Source organism: Emydura macquarii, unplaced genomic scaffold, assembly GCF_026122565.2.
Source record: "Emydura macquarii macquarii isolate MOO-44397 ecotype Brisbane River unplaced genomic scaffold, CSIRO-AGI_Emac_v2 contig_2205, whole genome shotgun sequence".
In the NCBI taxonomy this organism is placed as follows: domain Eukaryota; kingdom Metazoa; phylum Chordata; order Testudines; family Chelidae; genus Emydura; species Emydura macquarii.
Window position 1 is genome coordinate 19,024,477 of NW_027132342.1, and position 21,622 is coordinate 19,046,098.

Consider the following 21,622-nt stretch of genomic DNA (forward strand, 5'->3'; position numbering starts at 1 on the left):
TCCTAATGTCCAGCCTAGACCTCCCCCACTGCAATTTGAGACCGTTGCTCCTTGTTCTGTCATCTGTCACCACTGAGAACAGCCTAGCTCCATCCTCCCTGGAACCCCCTTTCAGGTAATTAAAGGCTGCTATCAAATCCCCCCTCATTCTTCTCTTCTGCAGACTAAACAAGCCTACTTCCCTCAGCCTCTCCTCATAAGTCTTGTGCTCCAGCCCACTAATCATTTTTGTTGCCCTCCACTGGACTCTCTCCAACTTCTCCACATCCTTTTTGTAGTGGGGGGGCCCAAAACTGGACACAATACTCCAAATGCGGCCTCACCAATGCCGAATAGAGGGGAATGATCACTTCCTGTGATCTGCTGGCAATGCTCCTATTAATGCAGCCCAATATGCTGTTAGCCTTTTTGGCAACCAGGGCACACTGCTGATTCATATCCAGCTTCTTATCCACTTACTCCCAGGTCCTTTTCTGCAGAACTGCTGCCCAGCTCATCGGTCCCCAGTCTGTAGCTGTGCATGGGATTCTTCCATCCTAAGTGCAGGACTCTACACTTGTCCTTGTTGAACCTCATCAGATTTCCTTTGGCCCAATCCTCCAGTTTGTTTAGGTCCCTCTGTATCCTATCCCTACCTTCCAGGGTATCTACCACTCCTCCTAGCTTAGTGTCATCTGCAAACTTGCTGAGGGTGCAATCTACCCCATCCACCCCATCCTCCAGATCATTAATGAAGATGTTGAACAAAACCAGCCCCAGGACCAACCCCTGGGGCACTCCGCTTGTGACCGGCTGCCAGCTAGACATGGAGCCATTGATCACTACTCGTTGAGCCCTATGCTCTAGCCAGTTCTCTTTCCATTTTATAGTCCATTCATCCAACCTATACTTCTTTAACTTGCTGATAAGAATACTGTGAGAGACCGTGTCAAAAGCTTTGCTAAAGTCAATCCCAGCATGAGATCTTAACCTGGTGCTCAATAAATTGATGCCCCTCCCCCCATTTGAGCCCTTAGCTTCGTGTTCCTTATTATACCTCTCATGGAAGTTAGTCTTCCTTGTCGCTATCACCTCGGCAAGGAGAGTGTCTGAACTCAAGGTGTTGACCTCAGAGCCCCCCTTATATAGTGATCCATAAGGACAAGGTGCAGCTGTGCCCACACCCGTCTTTGCTGCTCAAGGTGATCTCTCAATTTCATGCTAGTCAGGAGATTTTCTTGCCAGTGTTCTTTCCAGTTCCACATGCCAGCCGCAGAGAACGTAGTCTCCACTCCCTGGATGTCAGACCGGCATTGACATTCTATATAGAATAAACCAAACCTTTTAGTAAATCGAATAAGCTCTTCATTGCTGTAGCGATAGGATGAGAGGACTCCCAGTATCCTCTCAGGGATTTCGTCCTGGATTACCTTTTGTATAAGAGCATGTTACGAGCTAGCCAAGGTGCCAGCCCCAGCTCTAACAGCGCATTCCATGAGGGCTCAGGCCTCGTCAGCAGTGTTCCTGGCTCATATTTCCACACAGGAAATCTGTAGGGCTGCAACCTGGTCTTCTATATACACATTTACTTTGCATTATGCCATTACCCAGCATGCCAGGGATGATGTGGCATTTGGTAGAGCAGTGCTGCAGTCAGCAATCTTGTGAGCTCTGACCCCTTCTCCATTGGTCTGCTTGGAATTGACATGAGCAAGCACTCAAAGAAGAAAAAACGGTTACTTACCTTCTGTAGCTGTTCTTCGAGATGTGTTGCTCATGTCCATTCCAAGACCCACCCGCCTACCCCTCTTGTTGGAGCCAATTGGCAAGAAGGAACTGGAGAGGTGGCGGGTTGGCAGGCCCCTTTATTCAGTGCCAGAGAAGCGGTGGCACTCCAGGGGGTGCCTACACTGATCCGAGGGTTACCACTGGGGGAAAAACCTTCTGACAACTGTGCACGCAGTGCACGCACACCTGCTTGGAATGGACATGAGCAACACATCTCGAAGAACAACAGTTACAGAAAGTAAGTAACCCTTTTTCCCTATGGAGGTCCAAACCACACTTGAGGACTTTCGTTTTGACAATCAAAAACTTTTCAGTGACAAGACTGACCCTGATATCCCACACAGCCCACCTACCAATCATACCCCATACCAACAAGAAAAGCCTCTTCACTGCCAGTGTTCCCAATGACCCAGATTTTCTGCTGCCTCCACCTCTACTTCCTCCACCTTTCCACAACACCCCTCCAAACAGCCCTTTTGACTCTTAACCCAAGAACTGCAAACCCCTCCCCACAGCTTCTCCGACTTCCCTGATTGTCTTCAAGGGCTGTCTTGCTCTCTTTGCACACAATTGAAGCAAGATTATCAACGACTGATGGGTATTAGACATCGTACATGGGATACCTCATAGAGTTCCTCGCCTTTCCCTGTCATCACCCTCCCCAGGGCAGTCATGCAGACCCATCACAAGAAGACCTTCTCGAGAAGGAGGCATGCACCTTCTTCCAAAAAGGTGCCATAGAACAGGTCCCATGCCACTATCATGACCATAGCTTCTACTCCCCCTATTTCCTTATACCAGAAAAAGGAGGGGGCCTTCGCCCCATTCTGGACCTACGGGCATTGAACCGGTTTATCTGCAAATTCCATTTCTGAATGGTCACTCTTCCCCAAAGCATCTCCTCCATCCCCATTGGGGCCTGGTTCATGACTCTTGATATGAAGGATGCGTACTTCCACGTGGATATCTATCCCACCTACCGCAAATTCCTTCACTTCACGGTGGGACACTCCCATTATCAACTCTGTGTCCTCCCTTTTGGCATCGCCACTGCCCCCCACGTGTTCACAAAGGTCTTTGCAGTAGTTGTGTCCTATATGTCACGTCTGGGCCACTCCTTGTTTCCGTATCTGGATGATTGGCTCCTAATGGCGTTGAACTGCGAACGCATCCTCATTACCATCCGAACACTATGGGATCTCCTCACCAGTCTGGGCATCTGTATCAACAAGGAAAAATCTACCTTCATACCTGCCAGAGAACTCAAATTTATAGGAGCGCGCTTGGACTCTCTTTTAGGATGGGCCTTCCTTTCAAGGGACCACTTCGCTGCTCTTACCTCCCTCATTACAAGGCTACAGCGTTGTCCCCACGCACACCTCCATCACTTTCTTTCACTTCTGGGACTCATAGCTATGTGCACCTCTGCCACGCCACTTACCTGCTTTCACATGAGATGCCGTCAATAGTGGCTTTGCTCAGTGTACGACCCACAGAAGGACCACCTCAACAAACAGGTCCTCCTCCTGTCCTCAGTGGTAACTTCTCTTTCATGGTGGTGCGACTCATCCAAAGTCATGGCAGGCACCCTCTCCTGCTCTCCACACCACCCTCACCATGGATGCCTCACTCATGGGCTGGGGCGCCTACATACAGGGCCACATGGCCCAAGGCCTCTGGTCTCCCAGAGAAGCAAGGATGCACATCAACATCCTAGAGTTACGAGTGGTCCGGCCTGCCTGTCAAGTGCTTCTTCCTCTCATCCGCTCCGGACATGTGCAACTTCTCTCGAAAAACATGATAGCAGTCATATATGTAAACAAAGAAGGCAGAACCAGATCTCCAGCCCTCTGTCAGGAAGCAATCTATTTGTGGAACTGGTGCCTACAGCACAACGTCACACTTTATGTAACCCATTTACTGGTACAAACAACCTGACAGACGCGCTCAGCTGCTCCTTTCATCGCAACCATGAGTGGGAGCTTCATGACCTGACTCTTCCTTCCATCAATGGGGCACACCACACTGGAACATGTTCATGACAGCTACCAACTACAAGCTTTCCCCTCTTCTGCTCCAGAGATGCCCTCGGGCAAGGCTGTCAAGGGGTGCTCTTTTCCTCCCCTGGACACCAAAACTACGCTATGCTTTACCGCCCATACCACTCCTCCCATAAGTACTCTGCAAAGTGAAACACGACTAAGAATCATCATCCTTATAGCCCCCTTCTGGCCGTGCCAGTATTGGTTCACCAATTTTCTTCACCTTTCAACCTGCCCACCAATCCATCTCCCCTCCTCCCAAATCTCAGACAACAGGGTGGAATCTGCCACTCCACCTGGACTCTTCATCTCATGGCCTGGTATTTGGATGGGGCTCACAGATAGTGCATTCTCCATGCCTGTGCAAGACATCTTCACACATAGCTGACGCCCAGTCACCAGGGCATGCTACCAGACCAAATGGAGACACTTCATGGAGTGGGCATCCAAACACCATCACTCCATAGACACTGTGTCCAATACTGACCATCCTTGACTATCTGCTTATCCTTCGTCTTTCAGGCCTTGCCCACTCCTCCATTTGAGTTCACCTGGTGGCACTCAGTGTCTTCCTCCCGCCTATAGACGGCTTCTCTGCCTTCAGCCACCCAACCACTGTTTGATTCCTCCGCAGTCTCCTCAACACCTTCCCTTCAGTCAGTAAAGCTACTCCCTTGGGAACTTAACCTTGTCCTTTCAGCCATCACTAGACCCTTCTTTGAGCCCCTGGCCACTTGCTTTCTTACCTACCTATTCATGAAGGTGGTCTTTTTAGTGGCCATCACCTCTGCCTGATGAGTCAGTGAACTGGAAGCCATCATGACAGACCCACCCTATGACTCGATCCCAAGTTTCTCCCCAAGATGGCCTGACCGTTCCACCTTAATCAAGTCATCCATCTCCCAACCTTTTACCCTAAACTGCACACATCCACCAGGAAATGCACACTACATTTCTTTGGCCTTTTACCTCCAATGCTTCCACGTTTTCCAAGCCTCACCCAGACTCTTTCTCACTATAGCAGAACACTGCTGAGGATGCACCCTCTCTTCCCAATGCCTCCCAAAATGGATCTCCTGCTGCATCACAGTGTGTTACTCCCTTTCCCTTGTCTCTCCACCACCTGACATCACTGCCCACTCCACAAGAGCGCAAGCAACCATGTCAGTCCTCCTCTGACATCCCATGGCAGGACATCTGTAAAGCAGCAACATGGTCCTCCATTCACAGGTTCACCACTCATTATGCCATAGCCCATTCAACAACAGCAGATGCGGCAGTTAGCCATGCAGTCCTACGAACTCTTATTTCTACTGAGACCTCGCTTCCACTTCCAAACTGAAGACTGCTCGCTACACTACCCATGTATAGAATCCACATAGGGACCAGCACTTGAAGAAGAAAGAGAGGTTATTTACTGTAACTGGTGGTTCTTCAAGAGGTGTGGTCCCTATCTGGATTCAAATCCCACCCCCCATCTCCTCTGCTATGGGCTCTGTGCTTGTTGGTAAGAAGGAATTATGGGGTGTCGACCCGTGCAGTCTCAAGACCTTGGACGCACCACATGGCTGACACAAAGCACAGCGAGTCGACGGAGATTTCTCTAAACAGTTCTGGCTCAGGCACATGGCACATGTGCACCCACATCTGGAATCCAGATAGGGACCACACCTCTCAAAGAACCACCAATTACAGTAAGAGTATGTCTACACTGCTGGGTCTGCAAGGGTTGATGCAGCGGGATCGATTGAATGGGCTGTGGAGACCTGCTCAGTCGATCCCAGAAGTGTTCTCTGGTTGACACCATTAATCCACCCCTCCTGAAAGGAGTAAGGCTGCGTCGACCGGAGGGCATCTCCCGTTGACACAACACAGTGGAGATGCCGCAGTACGGCAATGTAAGAAAGTTGACAGGAGATGCGCAAGCTACATTATGTAGCTTGCATATCTCCCATTGACCTCTGGCAGCAGTGTAGACCAAGCCAATGTAACCTTTCTTTGCTGCACTGTTCTTTGCAGGGGTTTCCTTGATTTGGTCTCCTGCTCTTCCAGCATGGCAAGGGCTAGGAATCCTGTAGGGTGGCTAGCTAAAATGTAGACCATTTGAGGACTCAGGAGAAGGGCGGTGATTCTGGGGAAAATTCCCCAAACTTCCCTTTCCTCCCCAAAAGTTAAACTCTCTGGGAGAGTGTGAAATACATTTTAAAGGTGCTTTTTGGGATGTCAATAACCATTCTGTAAATTATAAATCATTTTGATGATGTCCTCTTGGAATTATGGGTAACTGTGAATGGAATATTCTCTAACGCCAATGCAAGGGGGTGACCTTCCCCTCTAAATATACATGCCGTTGCCCTGCACCATTCTTTTATGATTAAAATGGGGTTGAAGCCTCAGTGGCGTGAACTTAAGCTCTGATCCTGCAAACACTTCTGCAAATGCTGAAAATGACTCAGATGAGTAGTCCTGTTGAACTTAGTGGGGCTACTCGTAGTCAATGAAGTTACTCAAGTGCGTAAGCTTGTGCAGGACTGATGCCTTAGTCCGTATTGCCAGGAAAGGATTTTTTCAAAAGGCAGAACAAACAAAATATGTATTGCTTTTTGTACCCCTTGATGGATGCATAGCCCCTTGTTATCCCTTGCAGCATTGGATTTTTCCATAGAAAGACGGATGTGTCTCTAATCTGTCCATTGTACATATCTGTAACCTGCAAAAGGCTCAGCTTCTTCTTCAGGTGATGTCACTGTGGGTGCTCCAATTTAGGTGTTGTCCCTGATTGGAAATTTTTCCAGAAGTACTCGTCTGTGTCATGCACGCGCAGCTGGTTGCCTCTCAGTGCTGATGGCACCTTTTCTCATGTGTGCGACCTGACCCACTTAGTTCCTTCTCAGCCATCCACGGTCTGAGATGGAGCAAGAAGAGCAGCTATGCTTTTCATTTGTCTTATCTAGAATAATAATATAGAATTGTTTAGTTTTAGTCATAAGTACAGCAGTTTAATTAGTAATTTATCACTCCTCCTTCACCCAGACCATCATTAGAGGCACCTGATTATGTGCCTCGCATGGGAACTAGACCATATCCCTAGTACGACCCACCATGGCTCAGACCCCCCATGCCATATCAAACTCAATGGCAAAATTGGGTTGCCTCATCAGCCTATTCTAGGGCATACAGCAGACCGCCCAGTTCCTATACAAGTAGGATGAGATCTTCCAGACATTGAACCCCAGCTGCGTCAACAACAGCTACAGAAGAGATACAGGTAGAGGACACAAGTGTGGAGCAGGAAACCTCTCTCCCCACACATGATTTTGCCCTCCCCAGATGAAGTAGTAATACTTCCTGCACTGACTCCGACAGATAACTCAGAACAATTCCATGATCTCTTTAACAGGTTCACAAAAAAACTGAAAATCCCCTTTTGAGGAGGTTATGGAGTCACATCATAAATTGCTTAAAGTTCTTCATACATCAACAGCATCAAAATTTGTGCTTCCTATGGATGATCATTAATGGAGCCAGTTAACACCATATGGCAGACAACCAGCCACCATCGAGCTTGCTAATAAGAGAAATGATAGGAAGTACTATATCCCGGCTAAGGGTATGGAATTCCTCTTTATCCACCCACCTCCAAATTCCCTGGTTATTGATGCTGCCAACCAGAGGGGTAAACAGATGAATTACAAGTCAACACTATAAGACAAAGACTGGAAGAGATTAGATTTGTTAGGCAGAAAGGTTTATTCCTCATCCACTTTGTTAATGAGAGTATCCAATTAGTCAGGCCTTCTTTCCAATTACGACCATAACATCTTTGAAAAGATATAAGAATTTACCGATGACATACCGGAGAACAAAAGAGAGCAGTTCAGGGCACTCATTAATGAAGGACAACTTATAGCCAGAACATCCCTACAGGCTTCCTTAGACGTAGTCGATATGGCGGCTAGAACTACAGCCATGGCCATTGTTATGCACAGAGCCTCGTAGCTCCACTCGGCAGGCCTTCCCAGGGAGCTACAAATGAAGATAGAAGACTTTCTGTTCAGTAAGGTCCACTGTTTGCAGAGAAGACGGATAAAGTCCTTCATTCCATGAAGGCTTTGAGGGCAAAAACTGTGAACCCTAGCCATTTACACGCCTGGAACAAAGAGAAGACCAACACAGCTTTCAGCCATGTATCTGCAAATATTCGTTTCACGCGCACTACAGACAATACGAAACCCAGAGAGGTAAATAAAGAACACAGAGGTGTAGACAATCACAACAAACACCTTCAACCTCTTAAGGGGCATCATCCAAACAGCAATTTTGAGAAATTGGTCGAGGGTCTGAGACACTCCACTCTTCAAACAGTGCCACCATCATTGACCACAAACTTCAAATTCTGCCTCCAAAAATTCTGCAATTGGTCATCAATCACAGAAGACAGATGGGTGTTAGTGTATCCTGATTTGATGATTTTTATCTCATTCACATCCATTCCTCCTACAAACAACCCTTCCCTGTCCCTCTTCAGGGATCCACCTCACTTTCAAATATGTCCTCAAGAAGTCCTACAACTAGGAACAGTAGAGCAGGTACCCGCACAACACACAGGGGAAGGGTTCTATTCCTACTATTTTGTGATTCAGAAAAAGACCAGAGGATGGAGACCCATATTAGATCTGAAAAAGCTAAACAAATTTGTGAGGAAAAAAAATTCAAGATGGTCACATTATCAGCCTTAACACTGGCACTACAGAGAGGGGACTGGTTCTTAGCCCTTGACCTTCAGGATGCTTATTTCCATATTACGATCCACCTAGCACACAGATGCTTCCTAAGATTTGTGGTGGCAGGCAATTATTACCAATACAAGTTATTGCCATTCAGCCTCTCGACAGCACCAAGGGTCTTCTCCAAAATTCTTGCAGTAGTTGCAGCTCATTTGAGAAGACAGGAAATCACAATATTTCCATACGTGGATGACTGTCTCATAAAAGCATTCAGTAAAACTCGGGTGACACAAGCTACTCAACAAACCATAGAGTTATTTCGAAAGCTAGGACTCCACATAAACAAAGAAAAATCCACTTTCAACCCAACACAATGGTTAGAATTCATAGGAGCACAACTGGACTCGATAGCAGCCAAAGCATCATTACCACAACCCAAATTAAAGGCAATAATAGATCTAATAGGACTAATAAGAGACAGTCAAACAGTAATAGCTTATATGGTCATGCAACTCCTGGGCCACATGTCGGTGACGACATTTGTCGTCCATTATGCCTGCTTAAACTTGCAATGCCACCGAGCAAAACCGCAAATGCCATCACTTCTGCTCAAGGGCAGGATTGGGGACAAGCTCAATGGGAGATGCATTCCTACTCGACTGGAGCAAACAACTCCTGTACACATTCCCCCCCATTCCAATGATACAAAGGACTACTCACAAAATCAGGATAGACAAAGTGACAGTGATAATGATAGCACCTGCTTGGTCCAAACAGACACGGTATTCAGACCTGCTGCACATGTCACCATACAAACCAATAACATTGCCTCTATGATGCAATCGGATTTATCATCTGGAAATACAGAACCTTCATCTGATGGCATGGTTCCTAACTTGTTCATGCCAGAGGAATTAAAATGCTCTGAAGAGGTTAATTATATATTAATAAATAGTAGAAAACCATCAACAAGAAAAATTTACCAACAGAAATGGAGAAATTGACTCTTGGTGTAGGCATAGACAAATTCTCACCGCATCTTCATCTATCCCATCCATATTAGAATATATCCTAGAACTAAAAAGATCAAGCCTATCAGTTAGCTCTGTGAAAGGTCCATCTAGCAGCAATTTCTGTTTTCCACGAAAGATTAATCAAGCCACAGTATTCACTCACCCAATGGTAAAATGTTTACTCAATGGATTACAAAGAGTATTCCCAACTATATATAAACCCACAACACCATGGGACCTAAACTTAGTATTAGAGGCCATTATCAGGCCACCATATGAACCCATAGCAACACGCTCACTTCTTTATATGTCAATGAAAGTGTCGGTTTTAATAGCTATCACATCAGTTAGATGTATAGGAGAAATTAATGCATTTATGGCCCACCCACCAGACACAATTTTTCATAGGGATAAAATAACTCTTAGCCCCTACCCAAAATTTCTACCAAAAATAGTATCAGACTTTCACATTAATCAACCTATACACTTACCTACTTTTTATCCAAAACCACATAATAATGTGTAAGAAGTGGCGTTCCACACATTAGATGTTAGACGAGCTCTAGCCTTTTACCTATAGAGAACAAAAACGTCCCAAAAGTCAGATAAGCTCTTTGTATCAATCATGGAACGCATAATAGGACAGGCCATATCTAGTCAAAGACTATCCAAATGGATAAAAGAATGCATCCAGCTATGCTATTTAAAAAACAAACAAACTTACAAGTCCCTGTAGGAACCAGAACACATTCAACCAGGACAATATCCTCTTCTGTAGCATTTCTTAACAGTGTTCTTATAACAGACATATGTAAGGCAGCTACATGGGCCTCTACACAAGACACTATGCAATTGATCATGCATCTAGTAGGGATGCCATATTAGGACTTACAGTTCTATCATCCGTACAAACAAATGATCCCAAAGTCCCTCCACCAAATAAGGAGCACTGCTCTATAGTGACCTAAAGTGGAGCACCCACAGGGACATCATTCAAAGAAGAAGAGAAAGTTACTCACCTAATGTAGTAACTGAGGTTCTTCAAGATGTGTGTTCCTGTGCGTGCTCCACTACTCATCCTCCTCCCCTTTACTTTTGAGTTCTTGTACGGGACTCTACGGTAGAGAAGGAATTGAGGGGGTCAGGTCGCACGTGTCATAAAAGGCACCAACAGCTGTGCATGTGCGACCTGGACAAGTACTGCTGGAAGAATCTCCAATCAGGGATGCGGCACATGATGGATGACACCTAAAGTGGAGCACCCACAGGGACACACATCTTAAAAAACCTCACTTTACTGCACTTCTCTTCTCAGGACTTGCAAACTTAACTTCATGGGATACCGGGTAAGGAATAAAGGCCATGAGACCAATCAGTCACAGTTTGTCATCTCAGTTACTTTCTCCTCCAGAGCATACTCTTCATGGCTGTGTTGTGAAGGCTCCAGGACGTGTTTTATCCTAGTGATTTTTTTTGAAAGACCCAGGTTGGGTTTTCCCAGCCCATATTGATCATTGGGATGTGATCATTTACTGTCTAGTAAGCTTTCCAGAGGGGTAGCCGTGTTAATCTGTATACAACAAAAACAACGAGAGTTCTGTAGCACTTTAAAGACTAACAAATTTAATTTCTGCAGGCATAAGCTTTCGTGGGCTCCAGCCCATTTCCTCAGTAAGCATATCTCTTAAATTCAACAGTACTTGATTGGCATGATAGCCTACACGAATACTGCCACAGAGAGCTCTCCAGTTGGGTAATTAAAATATCCATGGATGCAGGATAGGTGGTGAACACTTAGTAATGGCTCAGGGATCAGGTTGAGCAGTGAGACACTTCAGTGGTGTTTCTCTGGAAGTCCCATCAGTTTTTGAAGAATTTAAGATTTCCTTAAAAATGGAGGGAGGGGTAGAGCCACTGTTGCTTTCTGGCTGCTTTCCACTCTTCCATTGTTGCTCAAGCAGTACTGCTGGAGTGGTACAAGGCAGCCAGAGTGAATGGGTGAATCTGGACCAGAGTTTTTAGCCTTTATGGTTGTGAATGAAAGCTGATGTCATGCAGTCACCCTGAGTCTGCAGATATTTAAATGGGAACAACAGCTTAGAAAAGTGTGAACTGCCCATGTTCATCTCAGCAGGGTGTTAATGAGTTCAGTTTATCTGCCAGCATCAGGTTTGGTCTTTATCTCTTTTACTGCTGATCATTTTAGAAACAACTAGGTGTTTGGGGATAGCAGGCAGAGTATAGGATAAAAAGTGGAGATTGGACCCCAGCCATTCCTTCCCGAGTCTGACTCCTGAAATGTTGTCATTTTTACCTAATCACATATTTCCACATGATCATTTACGGATACCGGCTGAAGAAAGGCAGGGGACAGCAGAGAGAGAATTAATTACAGTCTATAAGTACCTTCGTGGGGAACAAATATTTGGATAATGGACTCTTCGGTCTATTAGAGAATGGTCTTACATGATCTATTGACTACTTGAAGTTAGACAAAATGAGACTGGAAATGAGGTGTACATTTTTAACAGTGAGGGTAATTAACCGTTGGAATAACTTACCCAAGGGGCATAATGGATTCTCTATCACGGGCAATTTTTAAATCAAGATTGGATCTTTTTCTAAAAAATCTGCTGTAGGAATTAGTTTGGGGAGGTTTTATGGCCAGTGTTATGCAGGAGGTCAGACTAGATGAACACAATGGGCCCTTCAGGTCTTGGGATCTATGAAAATTAAGAGCATTTAAGGGAGCAGTCTTCTACCTGATATCCTGTTGACCCAGCATCAGAGACAAGCATTTATTATTTTTTCTCCTGGTGTTTCATTCTCCTAGGTTCACCGGATGATCTCTCTGGATCTTGAAAAGGTCCTGAATGCAGTCATCTTCAGAAGGAAGAAGCCTGCACTGCTCTTAGGTGTGCAGAAGCTCTCTAGGGTCATGCTCCTGCTGCCTTGGAACAATAACTGCCAGTTGCCTAGTTCCAAGACAGTTTAAAATAGGTAGGGAGAATGTTGGGAGGGAAGTCGAGGCCATTAGAAGCAAAGAGAGTGACTGACATACTGGAACTGAACAGGAAGGTGTGAACTTGGGACCTTTTGGTGCATTTATCTTTGTCCACTTCAGATTTGGGGTACTTGGGGGCAAAGGTAAAATGAGTTTGGTGGTGTCCATCCCTGGTGGATATTTTTTCATTTGTTAAAACCACCATAGAGTTAGGTAGCAAAGCTTGAAACTGGGCAAGAGTTGGAATAACAAGGGGAAGTGGTGCTGCAGGGCAGGTTGCATGGGGACGTGGTTATGTGGCATTCGTTAGCAAGTGGAATTTCCCTTTAATGGGCCCTGAAAATAAATCCACCCAACTTTTCCTTCTTTCCTTTCCCAGGCAGTGCTCCGACCATTCATATGCAGGATGCAATTCCTTGGTGCTGAATGATTTTGGTTTCATGGTGTGCATGGGGTTGGAGTGGGGGAGGGAAATGTTGCATTGTAATAACAAACAGTTGTGTGTGCAGTCAGTATTCTTCAGTTCCTGCGAGTCATCCTTAGACAGAACTTCTCCTCCTCCCTGCTGGCACTCACAGTCCAGCCCCCAGCTCAAAGCAGGATGGAACCATCGTTGTCAGAGGACCATGCCTCCCTACATCCACTGGCCCTGTGGCATGTGCTCTCGCTTGTTGTCAGTCTGCAGAACCTTCTGGTACAGGTACATCTACAGATATAAACAAACACTGACGGGTGTGAGGAAAAACATCTCAGATGATAGGGCCCAAGGGAGTTTCTCCCCTTCTTTACCCCTTATAGAATGATAGAAATTTGATCTATCAGGAAGCATTAGCCCACATTCCCCCACCACAGCCAGTGCAGGGCTGTTATATACGGTATATCTTCCAGGACTTTGTTCAGTTCAGCAGTGTGGGGTTTTCACCACTTCCCTTGGGACACTCTTCCTCAATCTGATAGTCTCTGAACCAAGTTCTGGCCTCATTTAACTTCCTGGGGGTTGCTGTGGTGTAACTGAGTGCAGAGCTGGCTTTGTAAATGCAGTGTACACTGTGTGACCTGAGAGTGATGAAAAGTGTTATTTGCCTAAGCTACACCTTCTGTCTCGTGAATTTTCCTCTCTCAACAACCATCACCCTCATTCTTTTCTCTGTGTTTTCAGAAAGACTTATTGCTGTCTCAGACTGTTGTTGCCTGCCTGGAGGTCTTGATGGCATACCTGCATAGGAAGAACCATGGCATCGGTAAACCTGCCAACTTCTTGCTCATTTGGGCCTCAATCCTGCAGGGCACTGAGCATTCTAGCCCTGAGCCAACAATTTCCATAGGCGCTTGTTTGAAGTCAAGCCCCTTGTTATAGTCCCATTGAAATCAAAGGAACTACTTGTGTGCATGCAATTAATCACATGCTTCAAGGTGGTGTTGGATTGAGGCCAGAACGCCCAGTGCCTGCAGAATCGAGCCTTTGCTATGGTCACGGACCCATGGTTGGTTTTCTGAAGAACAAAAATCATGTTCCCATTCTCATGTCTACTATGATTGAAAGACTAGATAGCTTGGGAATGGGATTCAGAACCTTTCACCTCCACGTCATTTGTTCCAGTCCTTGAGGCCAGAACGACTAAATGACTGAGTGGGCAGAGAATGAATATGGAACCTTCCACCTCTAGGTTGCCAATTGCACTTTGGTCCCCGGTTAAGGGCACAGGGAAATGGGATATGGATGTGGTGGTACTCTCAGGGACCAAGAGTCTAACACAGAATTTGAACTCAAGCACCCCATGTCACAGTGCACTCTGCTGGGCTGCAGGGGGTTTCTTACAGCTGAGCCAGTAGAATAGGAGGTTCTCCATAGTTTCAGCCTCCTGATACATGGCAATGGACTCTAATTTCAATCTTGAAACAGAAAAGTTTCCTGCTCCATTTGAATCAGTCACAGAGGATACATCTACATAGCAAGGAGGAGCCCATAGCAGCAAATGTCAGACCTTGGTGTAACACACTGCTAGTTTCTTGCCACACCGGTCTGTCTTCCTCATCAGCAAACTGCTCAAGGCTGTCCCAGCCCAAACCTTGCCTAGCAGGTAATAAGCAGTGAACTCCAGTCCCCGGAGCTCTTCAGAGATGTTTCTCTGCAATGCATAGCACCTATCACTGTACGTTCACAGAGGATATTAAGTTTGCTGCTCTGTTAAATAGTATGTTACAGCTTATTAATGTAATGGGGGTAAACTCACTCTTCCTTCAAACATAGTACTGAATGGGTTTATAGTAAAGGTAAAACAAGTTAGTTAAAAGTTAGGACTAAGTGATACCACATAAAAGGGATAAAGGTAGAAATGGTTACAAGCAACTAAAAGTGAAAACAGGCATTTGAAAGACTAAAACTTAATTTAGCAAGATACAGTCTTTGTTCAAGATGGTCTCTCTCTCACACATTTGTCTTTCTAGGTTTTTCTGGCCAGGATCCATTACGGAGATCAAATCACTTCGTTCCTTTATCTCCTAAGATGAAGGATATGGAGTCTCTCTCTGTTTGTTATATTCCCAAAGGGATTGTGTTTATCTTAAGAATCAGGAAAGCCTCTTGGGGATTCAGTCTCCTGTTTTTCTCTGGGGTACAAGAGCCATCTTACTTCTCTGTCTCTTGAGTTCAGGATCAGGATAACCCCCACTGGTTTAACTTGATAGCTTTGTTTATTGCTAGTATCTAAATTGAGGTAAACCCACACTCCTTTGTCTAGGACAGACCTTTTTATTACCTTTAACTAGGCTAGGCAGTCTAGTCTTAGGCATGTTAGAGGGAATTCATAACTTCACCTATAACATTAACACATGCATTTTACAATTATATTAATAACTGGTCTGTTACTAGTTTTCATGTGATGCCTTACACAATATCTTTTGGATAAATATTGTGACAGAGTGTTGGGAGTAGTGATTTGGCTGGGTGTGATGAGAGAGTGTACCGTATGCCAGTGGGCATTAACGGTGGTTAGGGTCACGTCTGGATCTATAGATTCAGACTCATGGGGCTTGCACTATAGCGCTAAAAATAACTTTGTAAGTTTAGGCCTCAGGCTTGGAAGCCCATTACTGTCCTTAGGCTTCACAGCCCAAGCTCCAACCTGAACTGCAACTTCAAAGTTGGCTACACAGATATTTTTAGAGCACTAACCCCAGCCATGGAATTATTTTGGAGAAGTTCTTAGAGCAGGTCTTTAAAAAAAAAAAAAATACCAATCTTGATTTAAAATTTATCAGTGATGGAGAATCCGCCATGACCCTTGGTAAATTAACCATCAGAACAATTATCCTCACTTTAAAAATTTATGCCTAATTTCCTGCCTGAATTTGTCTAGCTTCAACTCCCAGCTATTGAATCATGTTACACCTTTCTCTGCTAGATTGAAGAGCCCATTATTAATATTTGTTCCCTCATGTAGATACTTAAAGACTGTGATCATGTCACCTCTTAATCTTCTTTTGTTAAGCTAAATAACATGAACTCCTTGAGTCTGTCGCTATAAGGTATGTCTTCTAATCCTTCAAACATTCTCATCTTTTCTCTGAACCCCCTCCAATTTATCAACATCCTTCTTGAATTATGGGCTGCAGAACTGGACAGTATTCCAGCAGCAGTCGCACCCAGCGCAAAATAGAGGTAAAACAACCTCTCTACTCCAACTTGATATTCACCTATTTATGCGTCCAGGAATCAAATTAGGCCTTTTGGCCACAGAATCACTGGGAACTGACATTCAGGTGATTATCCCCCCATCCCTCCCTCCCCACCAAAATATTTTTCAGAATCACTGCTTCCCAGGATAGTGTCTCCCATCATGTTGCTAAAGCCTTCATTCTTTGTTCCTAGATGTATGCATTTACATTTAGCCATATTAAAATGCATATTGTTTTCTTGCATCCAATTTACAAAGCAGTCCAGATCACTCTGAATCAGTGACCTGTCCTCTTCATTATTTACCACTTTTGTGTCATTTGCATACTGTCAGTGAAGAATTTGTGTTCTTTCAGGTCATTGATAAAAAAATTAAATCGCCTAGGGTAGAGGTCCCCAAACTGTGGGGCATACCCCTCTATGGAGGTGGGAAGGAACATTCAGGGGGACATAGCTCTCTGCCTCTTCTATCGCTGTATTTCCCCACGCCACTTCCCTGCAGCCAGCACACCCTCCTCAGTCTCAGCAGCCCAGCCAGGCAACTTCTCTTCTCTCTGGGTTCCTGCCTGCACTGCTCTGTCCAAGGTGCTATAGGGTTGCAGCCTACTCTAGACATAGTCCTCCCTCCTCAAGCTTCAGGCAGCTACTGACTGCTCTGCCATGCAGCTCTTATAGAGGCCTGCAGGGCCCTGATTAGCCATTCCTCACAGCCCCTCCCCGACTGGCTGCTTTCCAATTTTATATATTTAATATTAATTCCTTACCTGCCAGTGTGCGTTGGATGCCCCATCCCAGGGTGCCGTGTTAATTTTATATCATTCTAGGTTTTTTAATCAAAATACTGTCCTCCAATAACAAGTCAAATGTCTTAGTAGTCAACACTATTATCTTTACCAACCTTATCAACCAAACTTATAACCTTATTTAAAAAAGATATACTTAGTTTGACAGGATCTATTTTCCATAAACTCATATTGATTTGCATTAATTACATTACCATTCCTTAATTCTTGATTAATCAAGTCCAGTATCAGCTGTTTCATTATCTTGACTGAGATCGATATCAGGTTTACAGGCCTATAATTACCCTGGTTATTCTATTTACCCTTTTTTAAAATTGGCACATTAGCTTTCTTCTAGTTTTCTGGAACTTCCTCTATACCTCAAAACTTGCTAGACCATAAAAGTTGATTTTCAGTAAGCTCCTCAGCCAGCTCTTTTAAAACTCTTGGGTTCTGGTTATCTGGACCTGGTGATTTTAAAATGTCCAACTTCAATAGTTTGTTTAATATCCTCCAAAGATTCTAGTGTAACGGATTGTGTGACGGATTCCCGTCCTAGGGCATTGTTTCTCAATCTTTTAAGAAGCAAGTACCCCCTAACTTCTGAAAATTGTAATAAATACCCCAAGACTCAATTTTCCATTGGATTTTATATTTACAGACTATGTGAGCCATGTGTTGGAAGAAGGGCTGAGTATATAAGGCTGTGTGACAGATGTCAGATCTAGTGTGGGTAGGGTTACCACCTTTACACCTGGGGTGCACAACTCAAGTATGTATCTGGGCTAGAGGTGATGTTGGCCAAAGCTATGAGGCTTTGAGTGGCATACCAATGCTGGGGAATATAAAGCACCATGCCAATTTTTTTGCCATAGATTTGACAGGAGGAAGGGGTGAGAGAGAGACAGGGAAGGAGGGCGAGAGAGAAAGAGAGAGACAGGAAAAGAGGCAACTGGTAAAATCTGGGGCTGTCATAGAGCAATGAAATTGACAAGTTTTCTGGGCAATGGGCTTTGAGCCACGGAGGGGGGCTGCCACCTGGGCAAATTGCAGGCGGCTGCTGCCTGGCTGCCACCCCGGGAGGTGGGCAACTGCCACCCAATCTGAGCTAGGGCAGAGGAGGCTTCTGCGCTGGCTGAGACTTAGGGATGTGGGTAGGCGGCTGCTGTTCATCTTCAAGCCGGGGTGCTGGAGGCTGTCCCTCGGCTTGGAGCCAGGGCGCGGGTGGCTGCCACCCAGTTTTGAGCCCAGCTGACAAGACACAGGAGCTGGGAGCTGGGCCCTGGCAGGAAGCGGGGGGGCTGCTGCCCACCTTCCCCAGAAGCTGGGGGCTGCTGCATGTCTCCCAGCTAGGAGCTGGGACTGGATGGGAAGTGGGCTGCCGCCGCCAGGCTTCCGCAGAAGTTGGCAGCTGCTGGCCGCCACCTCTTCTCTCTTCCCCTCTCCCCCGAGTGCTCCCTGCCTGTGTCTCGCATACCCCCAGGGGTACACGTACCATAGGTTGAGAAACTATGACCTAGGGTGCATCCTGAAAACTCTGGGATTGCTGTGCCCCTTTAACCTGCCAACCTGGGCTGACTACCAACAATGCCTCACTAGTGACAATCCACAGACCCCTCCAGGCACTGTCATCACCCAGCCCAACAGCAGATGGATCTCCACACCCAACTAGATAGCGAGAATGTTTACCTTGGTTGCCTCTTACACTGCGATGCTGTCAGCAAGCTGCCCTTACACAGACATTGACAGGCAGAGGGATACACCCAACTGAGTTGTGTGAGTGCTTTCCTCAGCCCCTCATTAACCAACAGTAGAAAGGCACCAGCCAACTCCCCCCAGCTTTCCAGCAGTGTACCCTAGAACTATTCCATCTTGCACTGGTCAGAAGCCTGGACTGTATAAATTCATTAACCAGTTCACCACTTCATCAAAGGAAATTGGACATGCAGCTGCCTTTGTAACCTAAGCAGATTTCTCAATCGCTTCAACCAAACACACTGTTTTAGGTAAATTATAAAACAGATTAACTACTGAGATATAGAGTTTAAGTGACTATACGTGGTAGGTCTAAAAAAATCAGAGTTGGTTACTTGAAAAATGAAGTAATTTTGCAGTCTAAGCTCTACAAACTAAGCAGGATTTAAATCAAGCAATGCCTCACCATGAGAGATGGTACAAACAGGCTTCTGTTTCTTAATACCCAGGCTGGAATACTCCTCCAGCCTGGGACCCCCCCCTCCCCAATTCTAAAGTCTTTTCCTCCAGGTGTGGAGTTGGGGGGAGTAAAGCCAAGTGGTGATGTCACTTCCCCTCTCCGTTAGCTTTTCCAACTTGCTGAAAAGATCTATGGTATGACAGTGGGGGTCCATCCCCATGGGTCAAGCAGTGTCCCATTGTGTACATGCTTTCTCTGTGAAGTCCTCATTGTAAAGTTTCTGAGATAGTGGATTCTTTCCTTGTTGGGTGGTGTTGAGGCATTAGTGCTGTCTGGCTACTCTGTTGTTCTACCTGAAAGGCTGATTGTGGGTGTTCCCAACCTCCCAACATGTTTCAGTAACATATACAGCAATATTCCATAACTTCACATACAATCCAACACAGTACTAATGTTTAGCAGATCAAGACTTTTAAAATTATACCTCACAAGGTATACTTTGTATAAAACATATAATTATATGACTGGTGACAGGATGCTATTTTGAGGCAGAGTGCCACAGATAGTTAACATTACCTAATGATGAGACTATTTCATCTGTTTTTCCCCCAAATACAGAACAGATATTTACTGAAGACGTCTGTCTTTTCATTATTATTGATAATTCTACCATTTCTATCTAGTATATCCTAATATATTTTAAAAGTCCTTATTGACCTTTTCTTTGGTGGCCACAGATTTCTTGTTGTGTCCCTTTGTTTCCATTATCAATTTTCTACAATTCCTAACTTCTGATTTACATTCATTGCTGCCAAGCTTCCCTTTCTTCAGTGTGTTATATTTTTTATATCTGCCTTCACTTTCCCTCTAAACCAGGTTAATTTTTTAGCCAGCACTAACTTCTTCCTTAATTATGGGATTGTGGCTTTTGGGGCATCTGCGGTAACATGGTCTTAAATGATTCCCAATTATCATTCACATTTTTCTTATTAAATTCTTTCTCCCAGCTCGTTTGTCTCATAAGTGCTTTGTGAAATTGGCCTATTAAAGCACCAAGTGTGTGTGTGTGTGTGTGTGTGTGTATATATATATATATATATATATATATATATATATTACTGGTCTGGACTTAATTCTGCTTGCCCATTATAAATGTGATCAAGTCATGATCACTTGTACATAAGCTGCTATTAATTTTTAATTCTGTGATTTAGTTCCACTTCTGAGAGAGAACACCAAAGAATGAACGAATACCAAACAAAAGAGAGCCTGTTGGCAGGGAGGAAACTAGCAAATGAAAATGTGATGTTACAGATGAATAACACTCAGTAGCCCAAGCATGTCTCTGATAAAAGTCCCTGTAAACTGAAAGAGAGAGCAGGTTAGCAGGAGGTTCCACTGATTCAATATTAAACTGATCACATGCTGTTTCAGCATTTCTGCAACAGCCTAGATCACAAATTGTGGAGTTTGGAGTATCCTTGTTTGGAATTCTAAGAAAAGGGAAAACAGAATGGATCTATTTTTATCGCAGTAGGGCCCAGAAGCTCAGGTGTGGATTGGGGTCCTATTGTGCCGGATGTTGTAGAAATACACAGGAAGATATGCTCCCTGCATCTGTAAGAGCTTACAATGTAAGAATATGAATAACCTATAAAAGGTGGGGAGATAAACAAATGTGTACAACTTTTCTATACACTCTGAGCTTGTTTACGCACCCAGTTGCACCAATTTGAATTAAGGTTTGATTTTAAATTGATTTAGTCTTCTGTACCAGTTTTAGCTTTGTTGATGCTCATTTTGGTCTGAATCAGGCTAATTTTGGTTTATTTTAAATGGATTAGAAAGATGCTTAAACAAAACTGAAATAAGCCGCTCAAACTGAAATGGGAGTGTCATGTCCACAGGGGTTTTTGTCAATTAAATTAAATGAATTTTAATTAAACCAGTGCAAGCTTGTGTGTAGACAAGGCCTAAAGGTACGTACTGAGTTCTTGTTTTCCTTACTAAATGCTCTTCAAATCTAGCTGACTACCCCATTTCCTATGCTTAATTAGTTGGCCTAATCAGTGTGGGCATCCCAAAAGAAATGGGCCTTGCAGAGGAATTTGAAAGAGGAAAGGGTAGTGGCCCGTTAGATGAAACTAGGGAGAGACTTCCACAGGTAAAGGGAGTGTGGAAGAAGACATGAAGATGGCTGTGGGCAGACAAGACTAGCATAAGTGTCAGAGCAGAGAGGAAGGGGTGAGAACATTTTCTCCATGAAAATATACTGGGTTGTAATTATAGTTTTACAATATTAACACACTGCCATATGAAGGTGGTGATAATATCCCTCACAGTGAGAGCAGAACCTTGATTTCCCTTGTGCCTCTGAGCTGGGGATAGCCCCCTACTCTTTTTGAAAAGTGCCCTGGAGACCAGTTTAACTATCACTTTACAAACACCAGAGCTGA

The 21,622-nt window shown here is 44.7% G+C and overlaps 1 protein-coding gene across 1 annotated transcript in view; it reads left to right on the forward strand.

Moving 5' to 3' along the window:
* Positions 1 to 21,622, forward strand: part of MEI1 (meiotic double-stranded break formation protein 1) — a 66,853-nt gene that overhangs the window by 40,488 nt on the left and 4,743 nt on the right. The window contains exons 26-28 of the mRNA XM_067559039.1: positions 12,383 to 12,464; positions 13,063 to 13,253; positions 13,713 to 13,794. Coding sequence (XP_067415140.1) covers positions 12,383 to 12,464; positions 13,063 to 13,253; positions 13,713 to 13,794 — 355 coding nt within the window. The remainder of the gene's footprint in view (positions 1 to 12,382; positions 12,465 to 13,062; positions 13,254 to 13,712; positions 13,795 to 21,622) is intronic.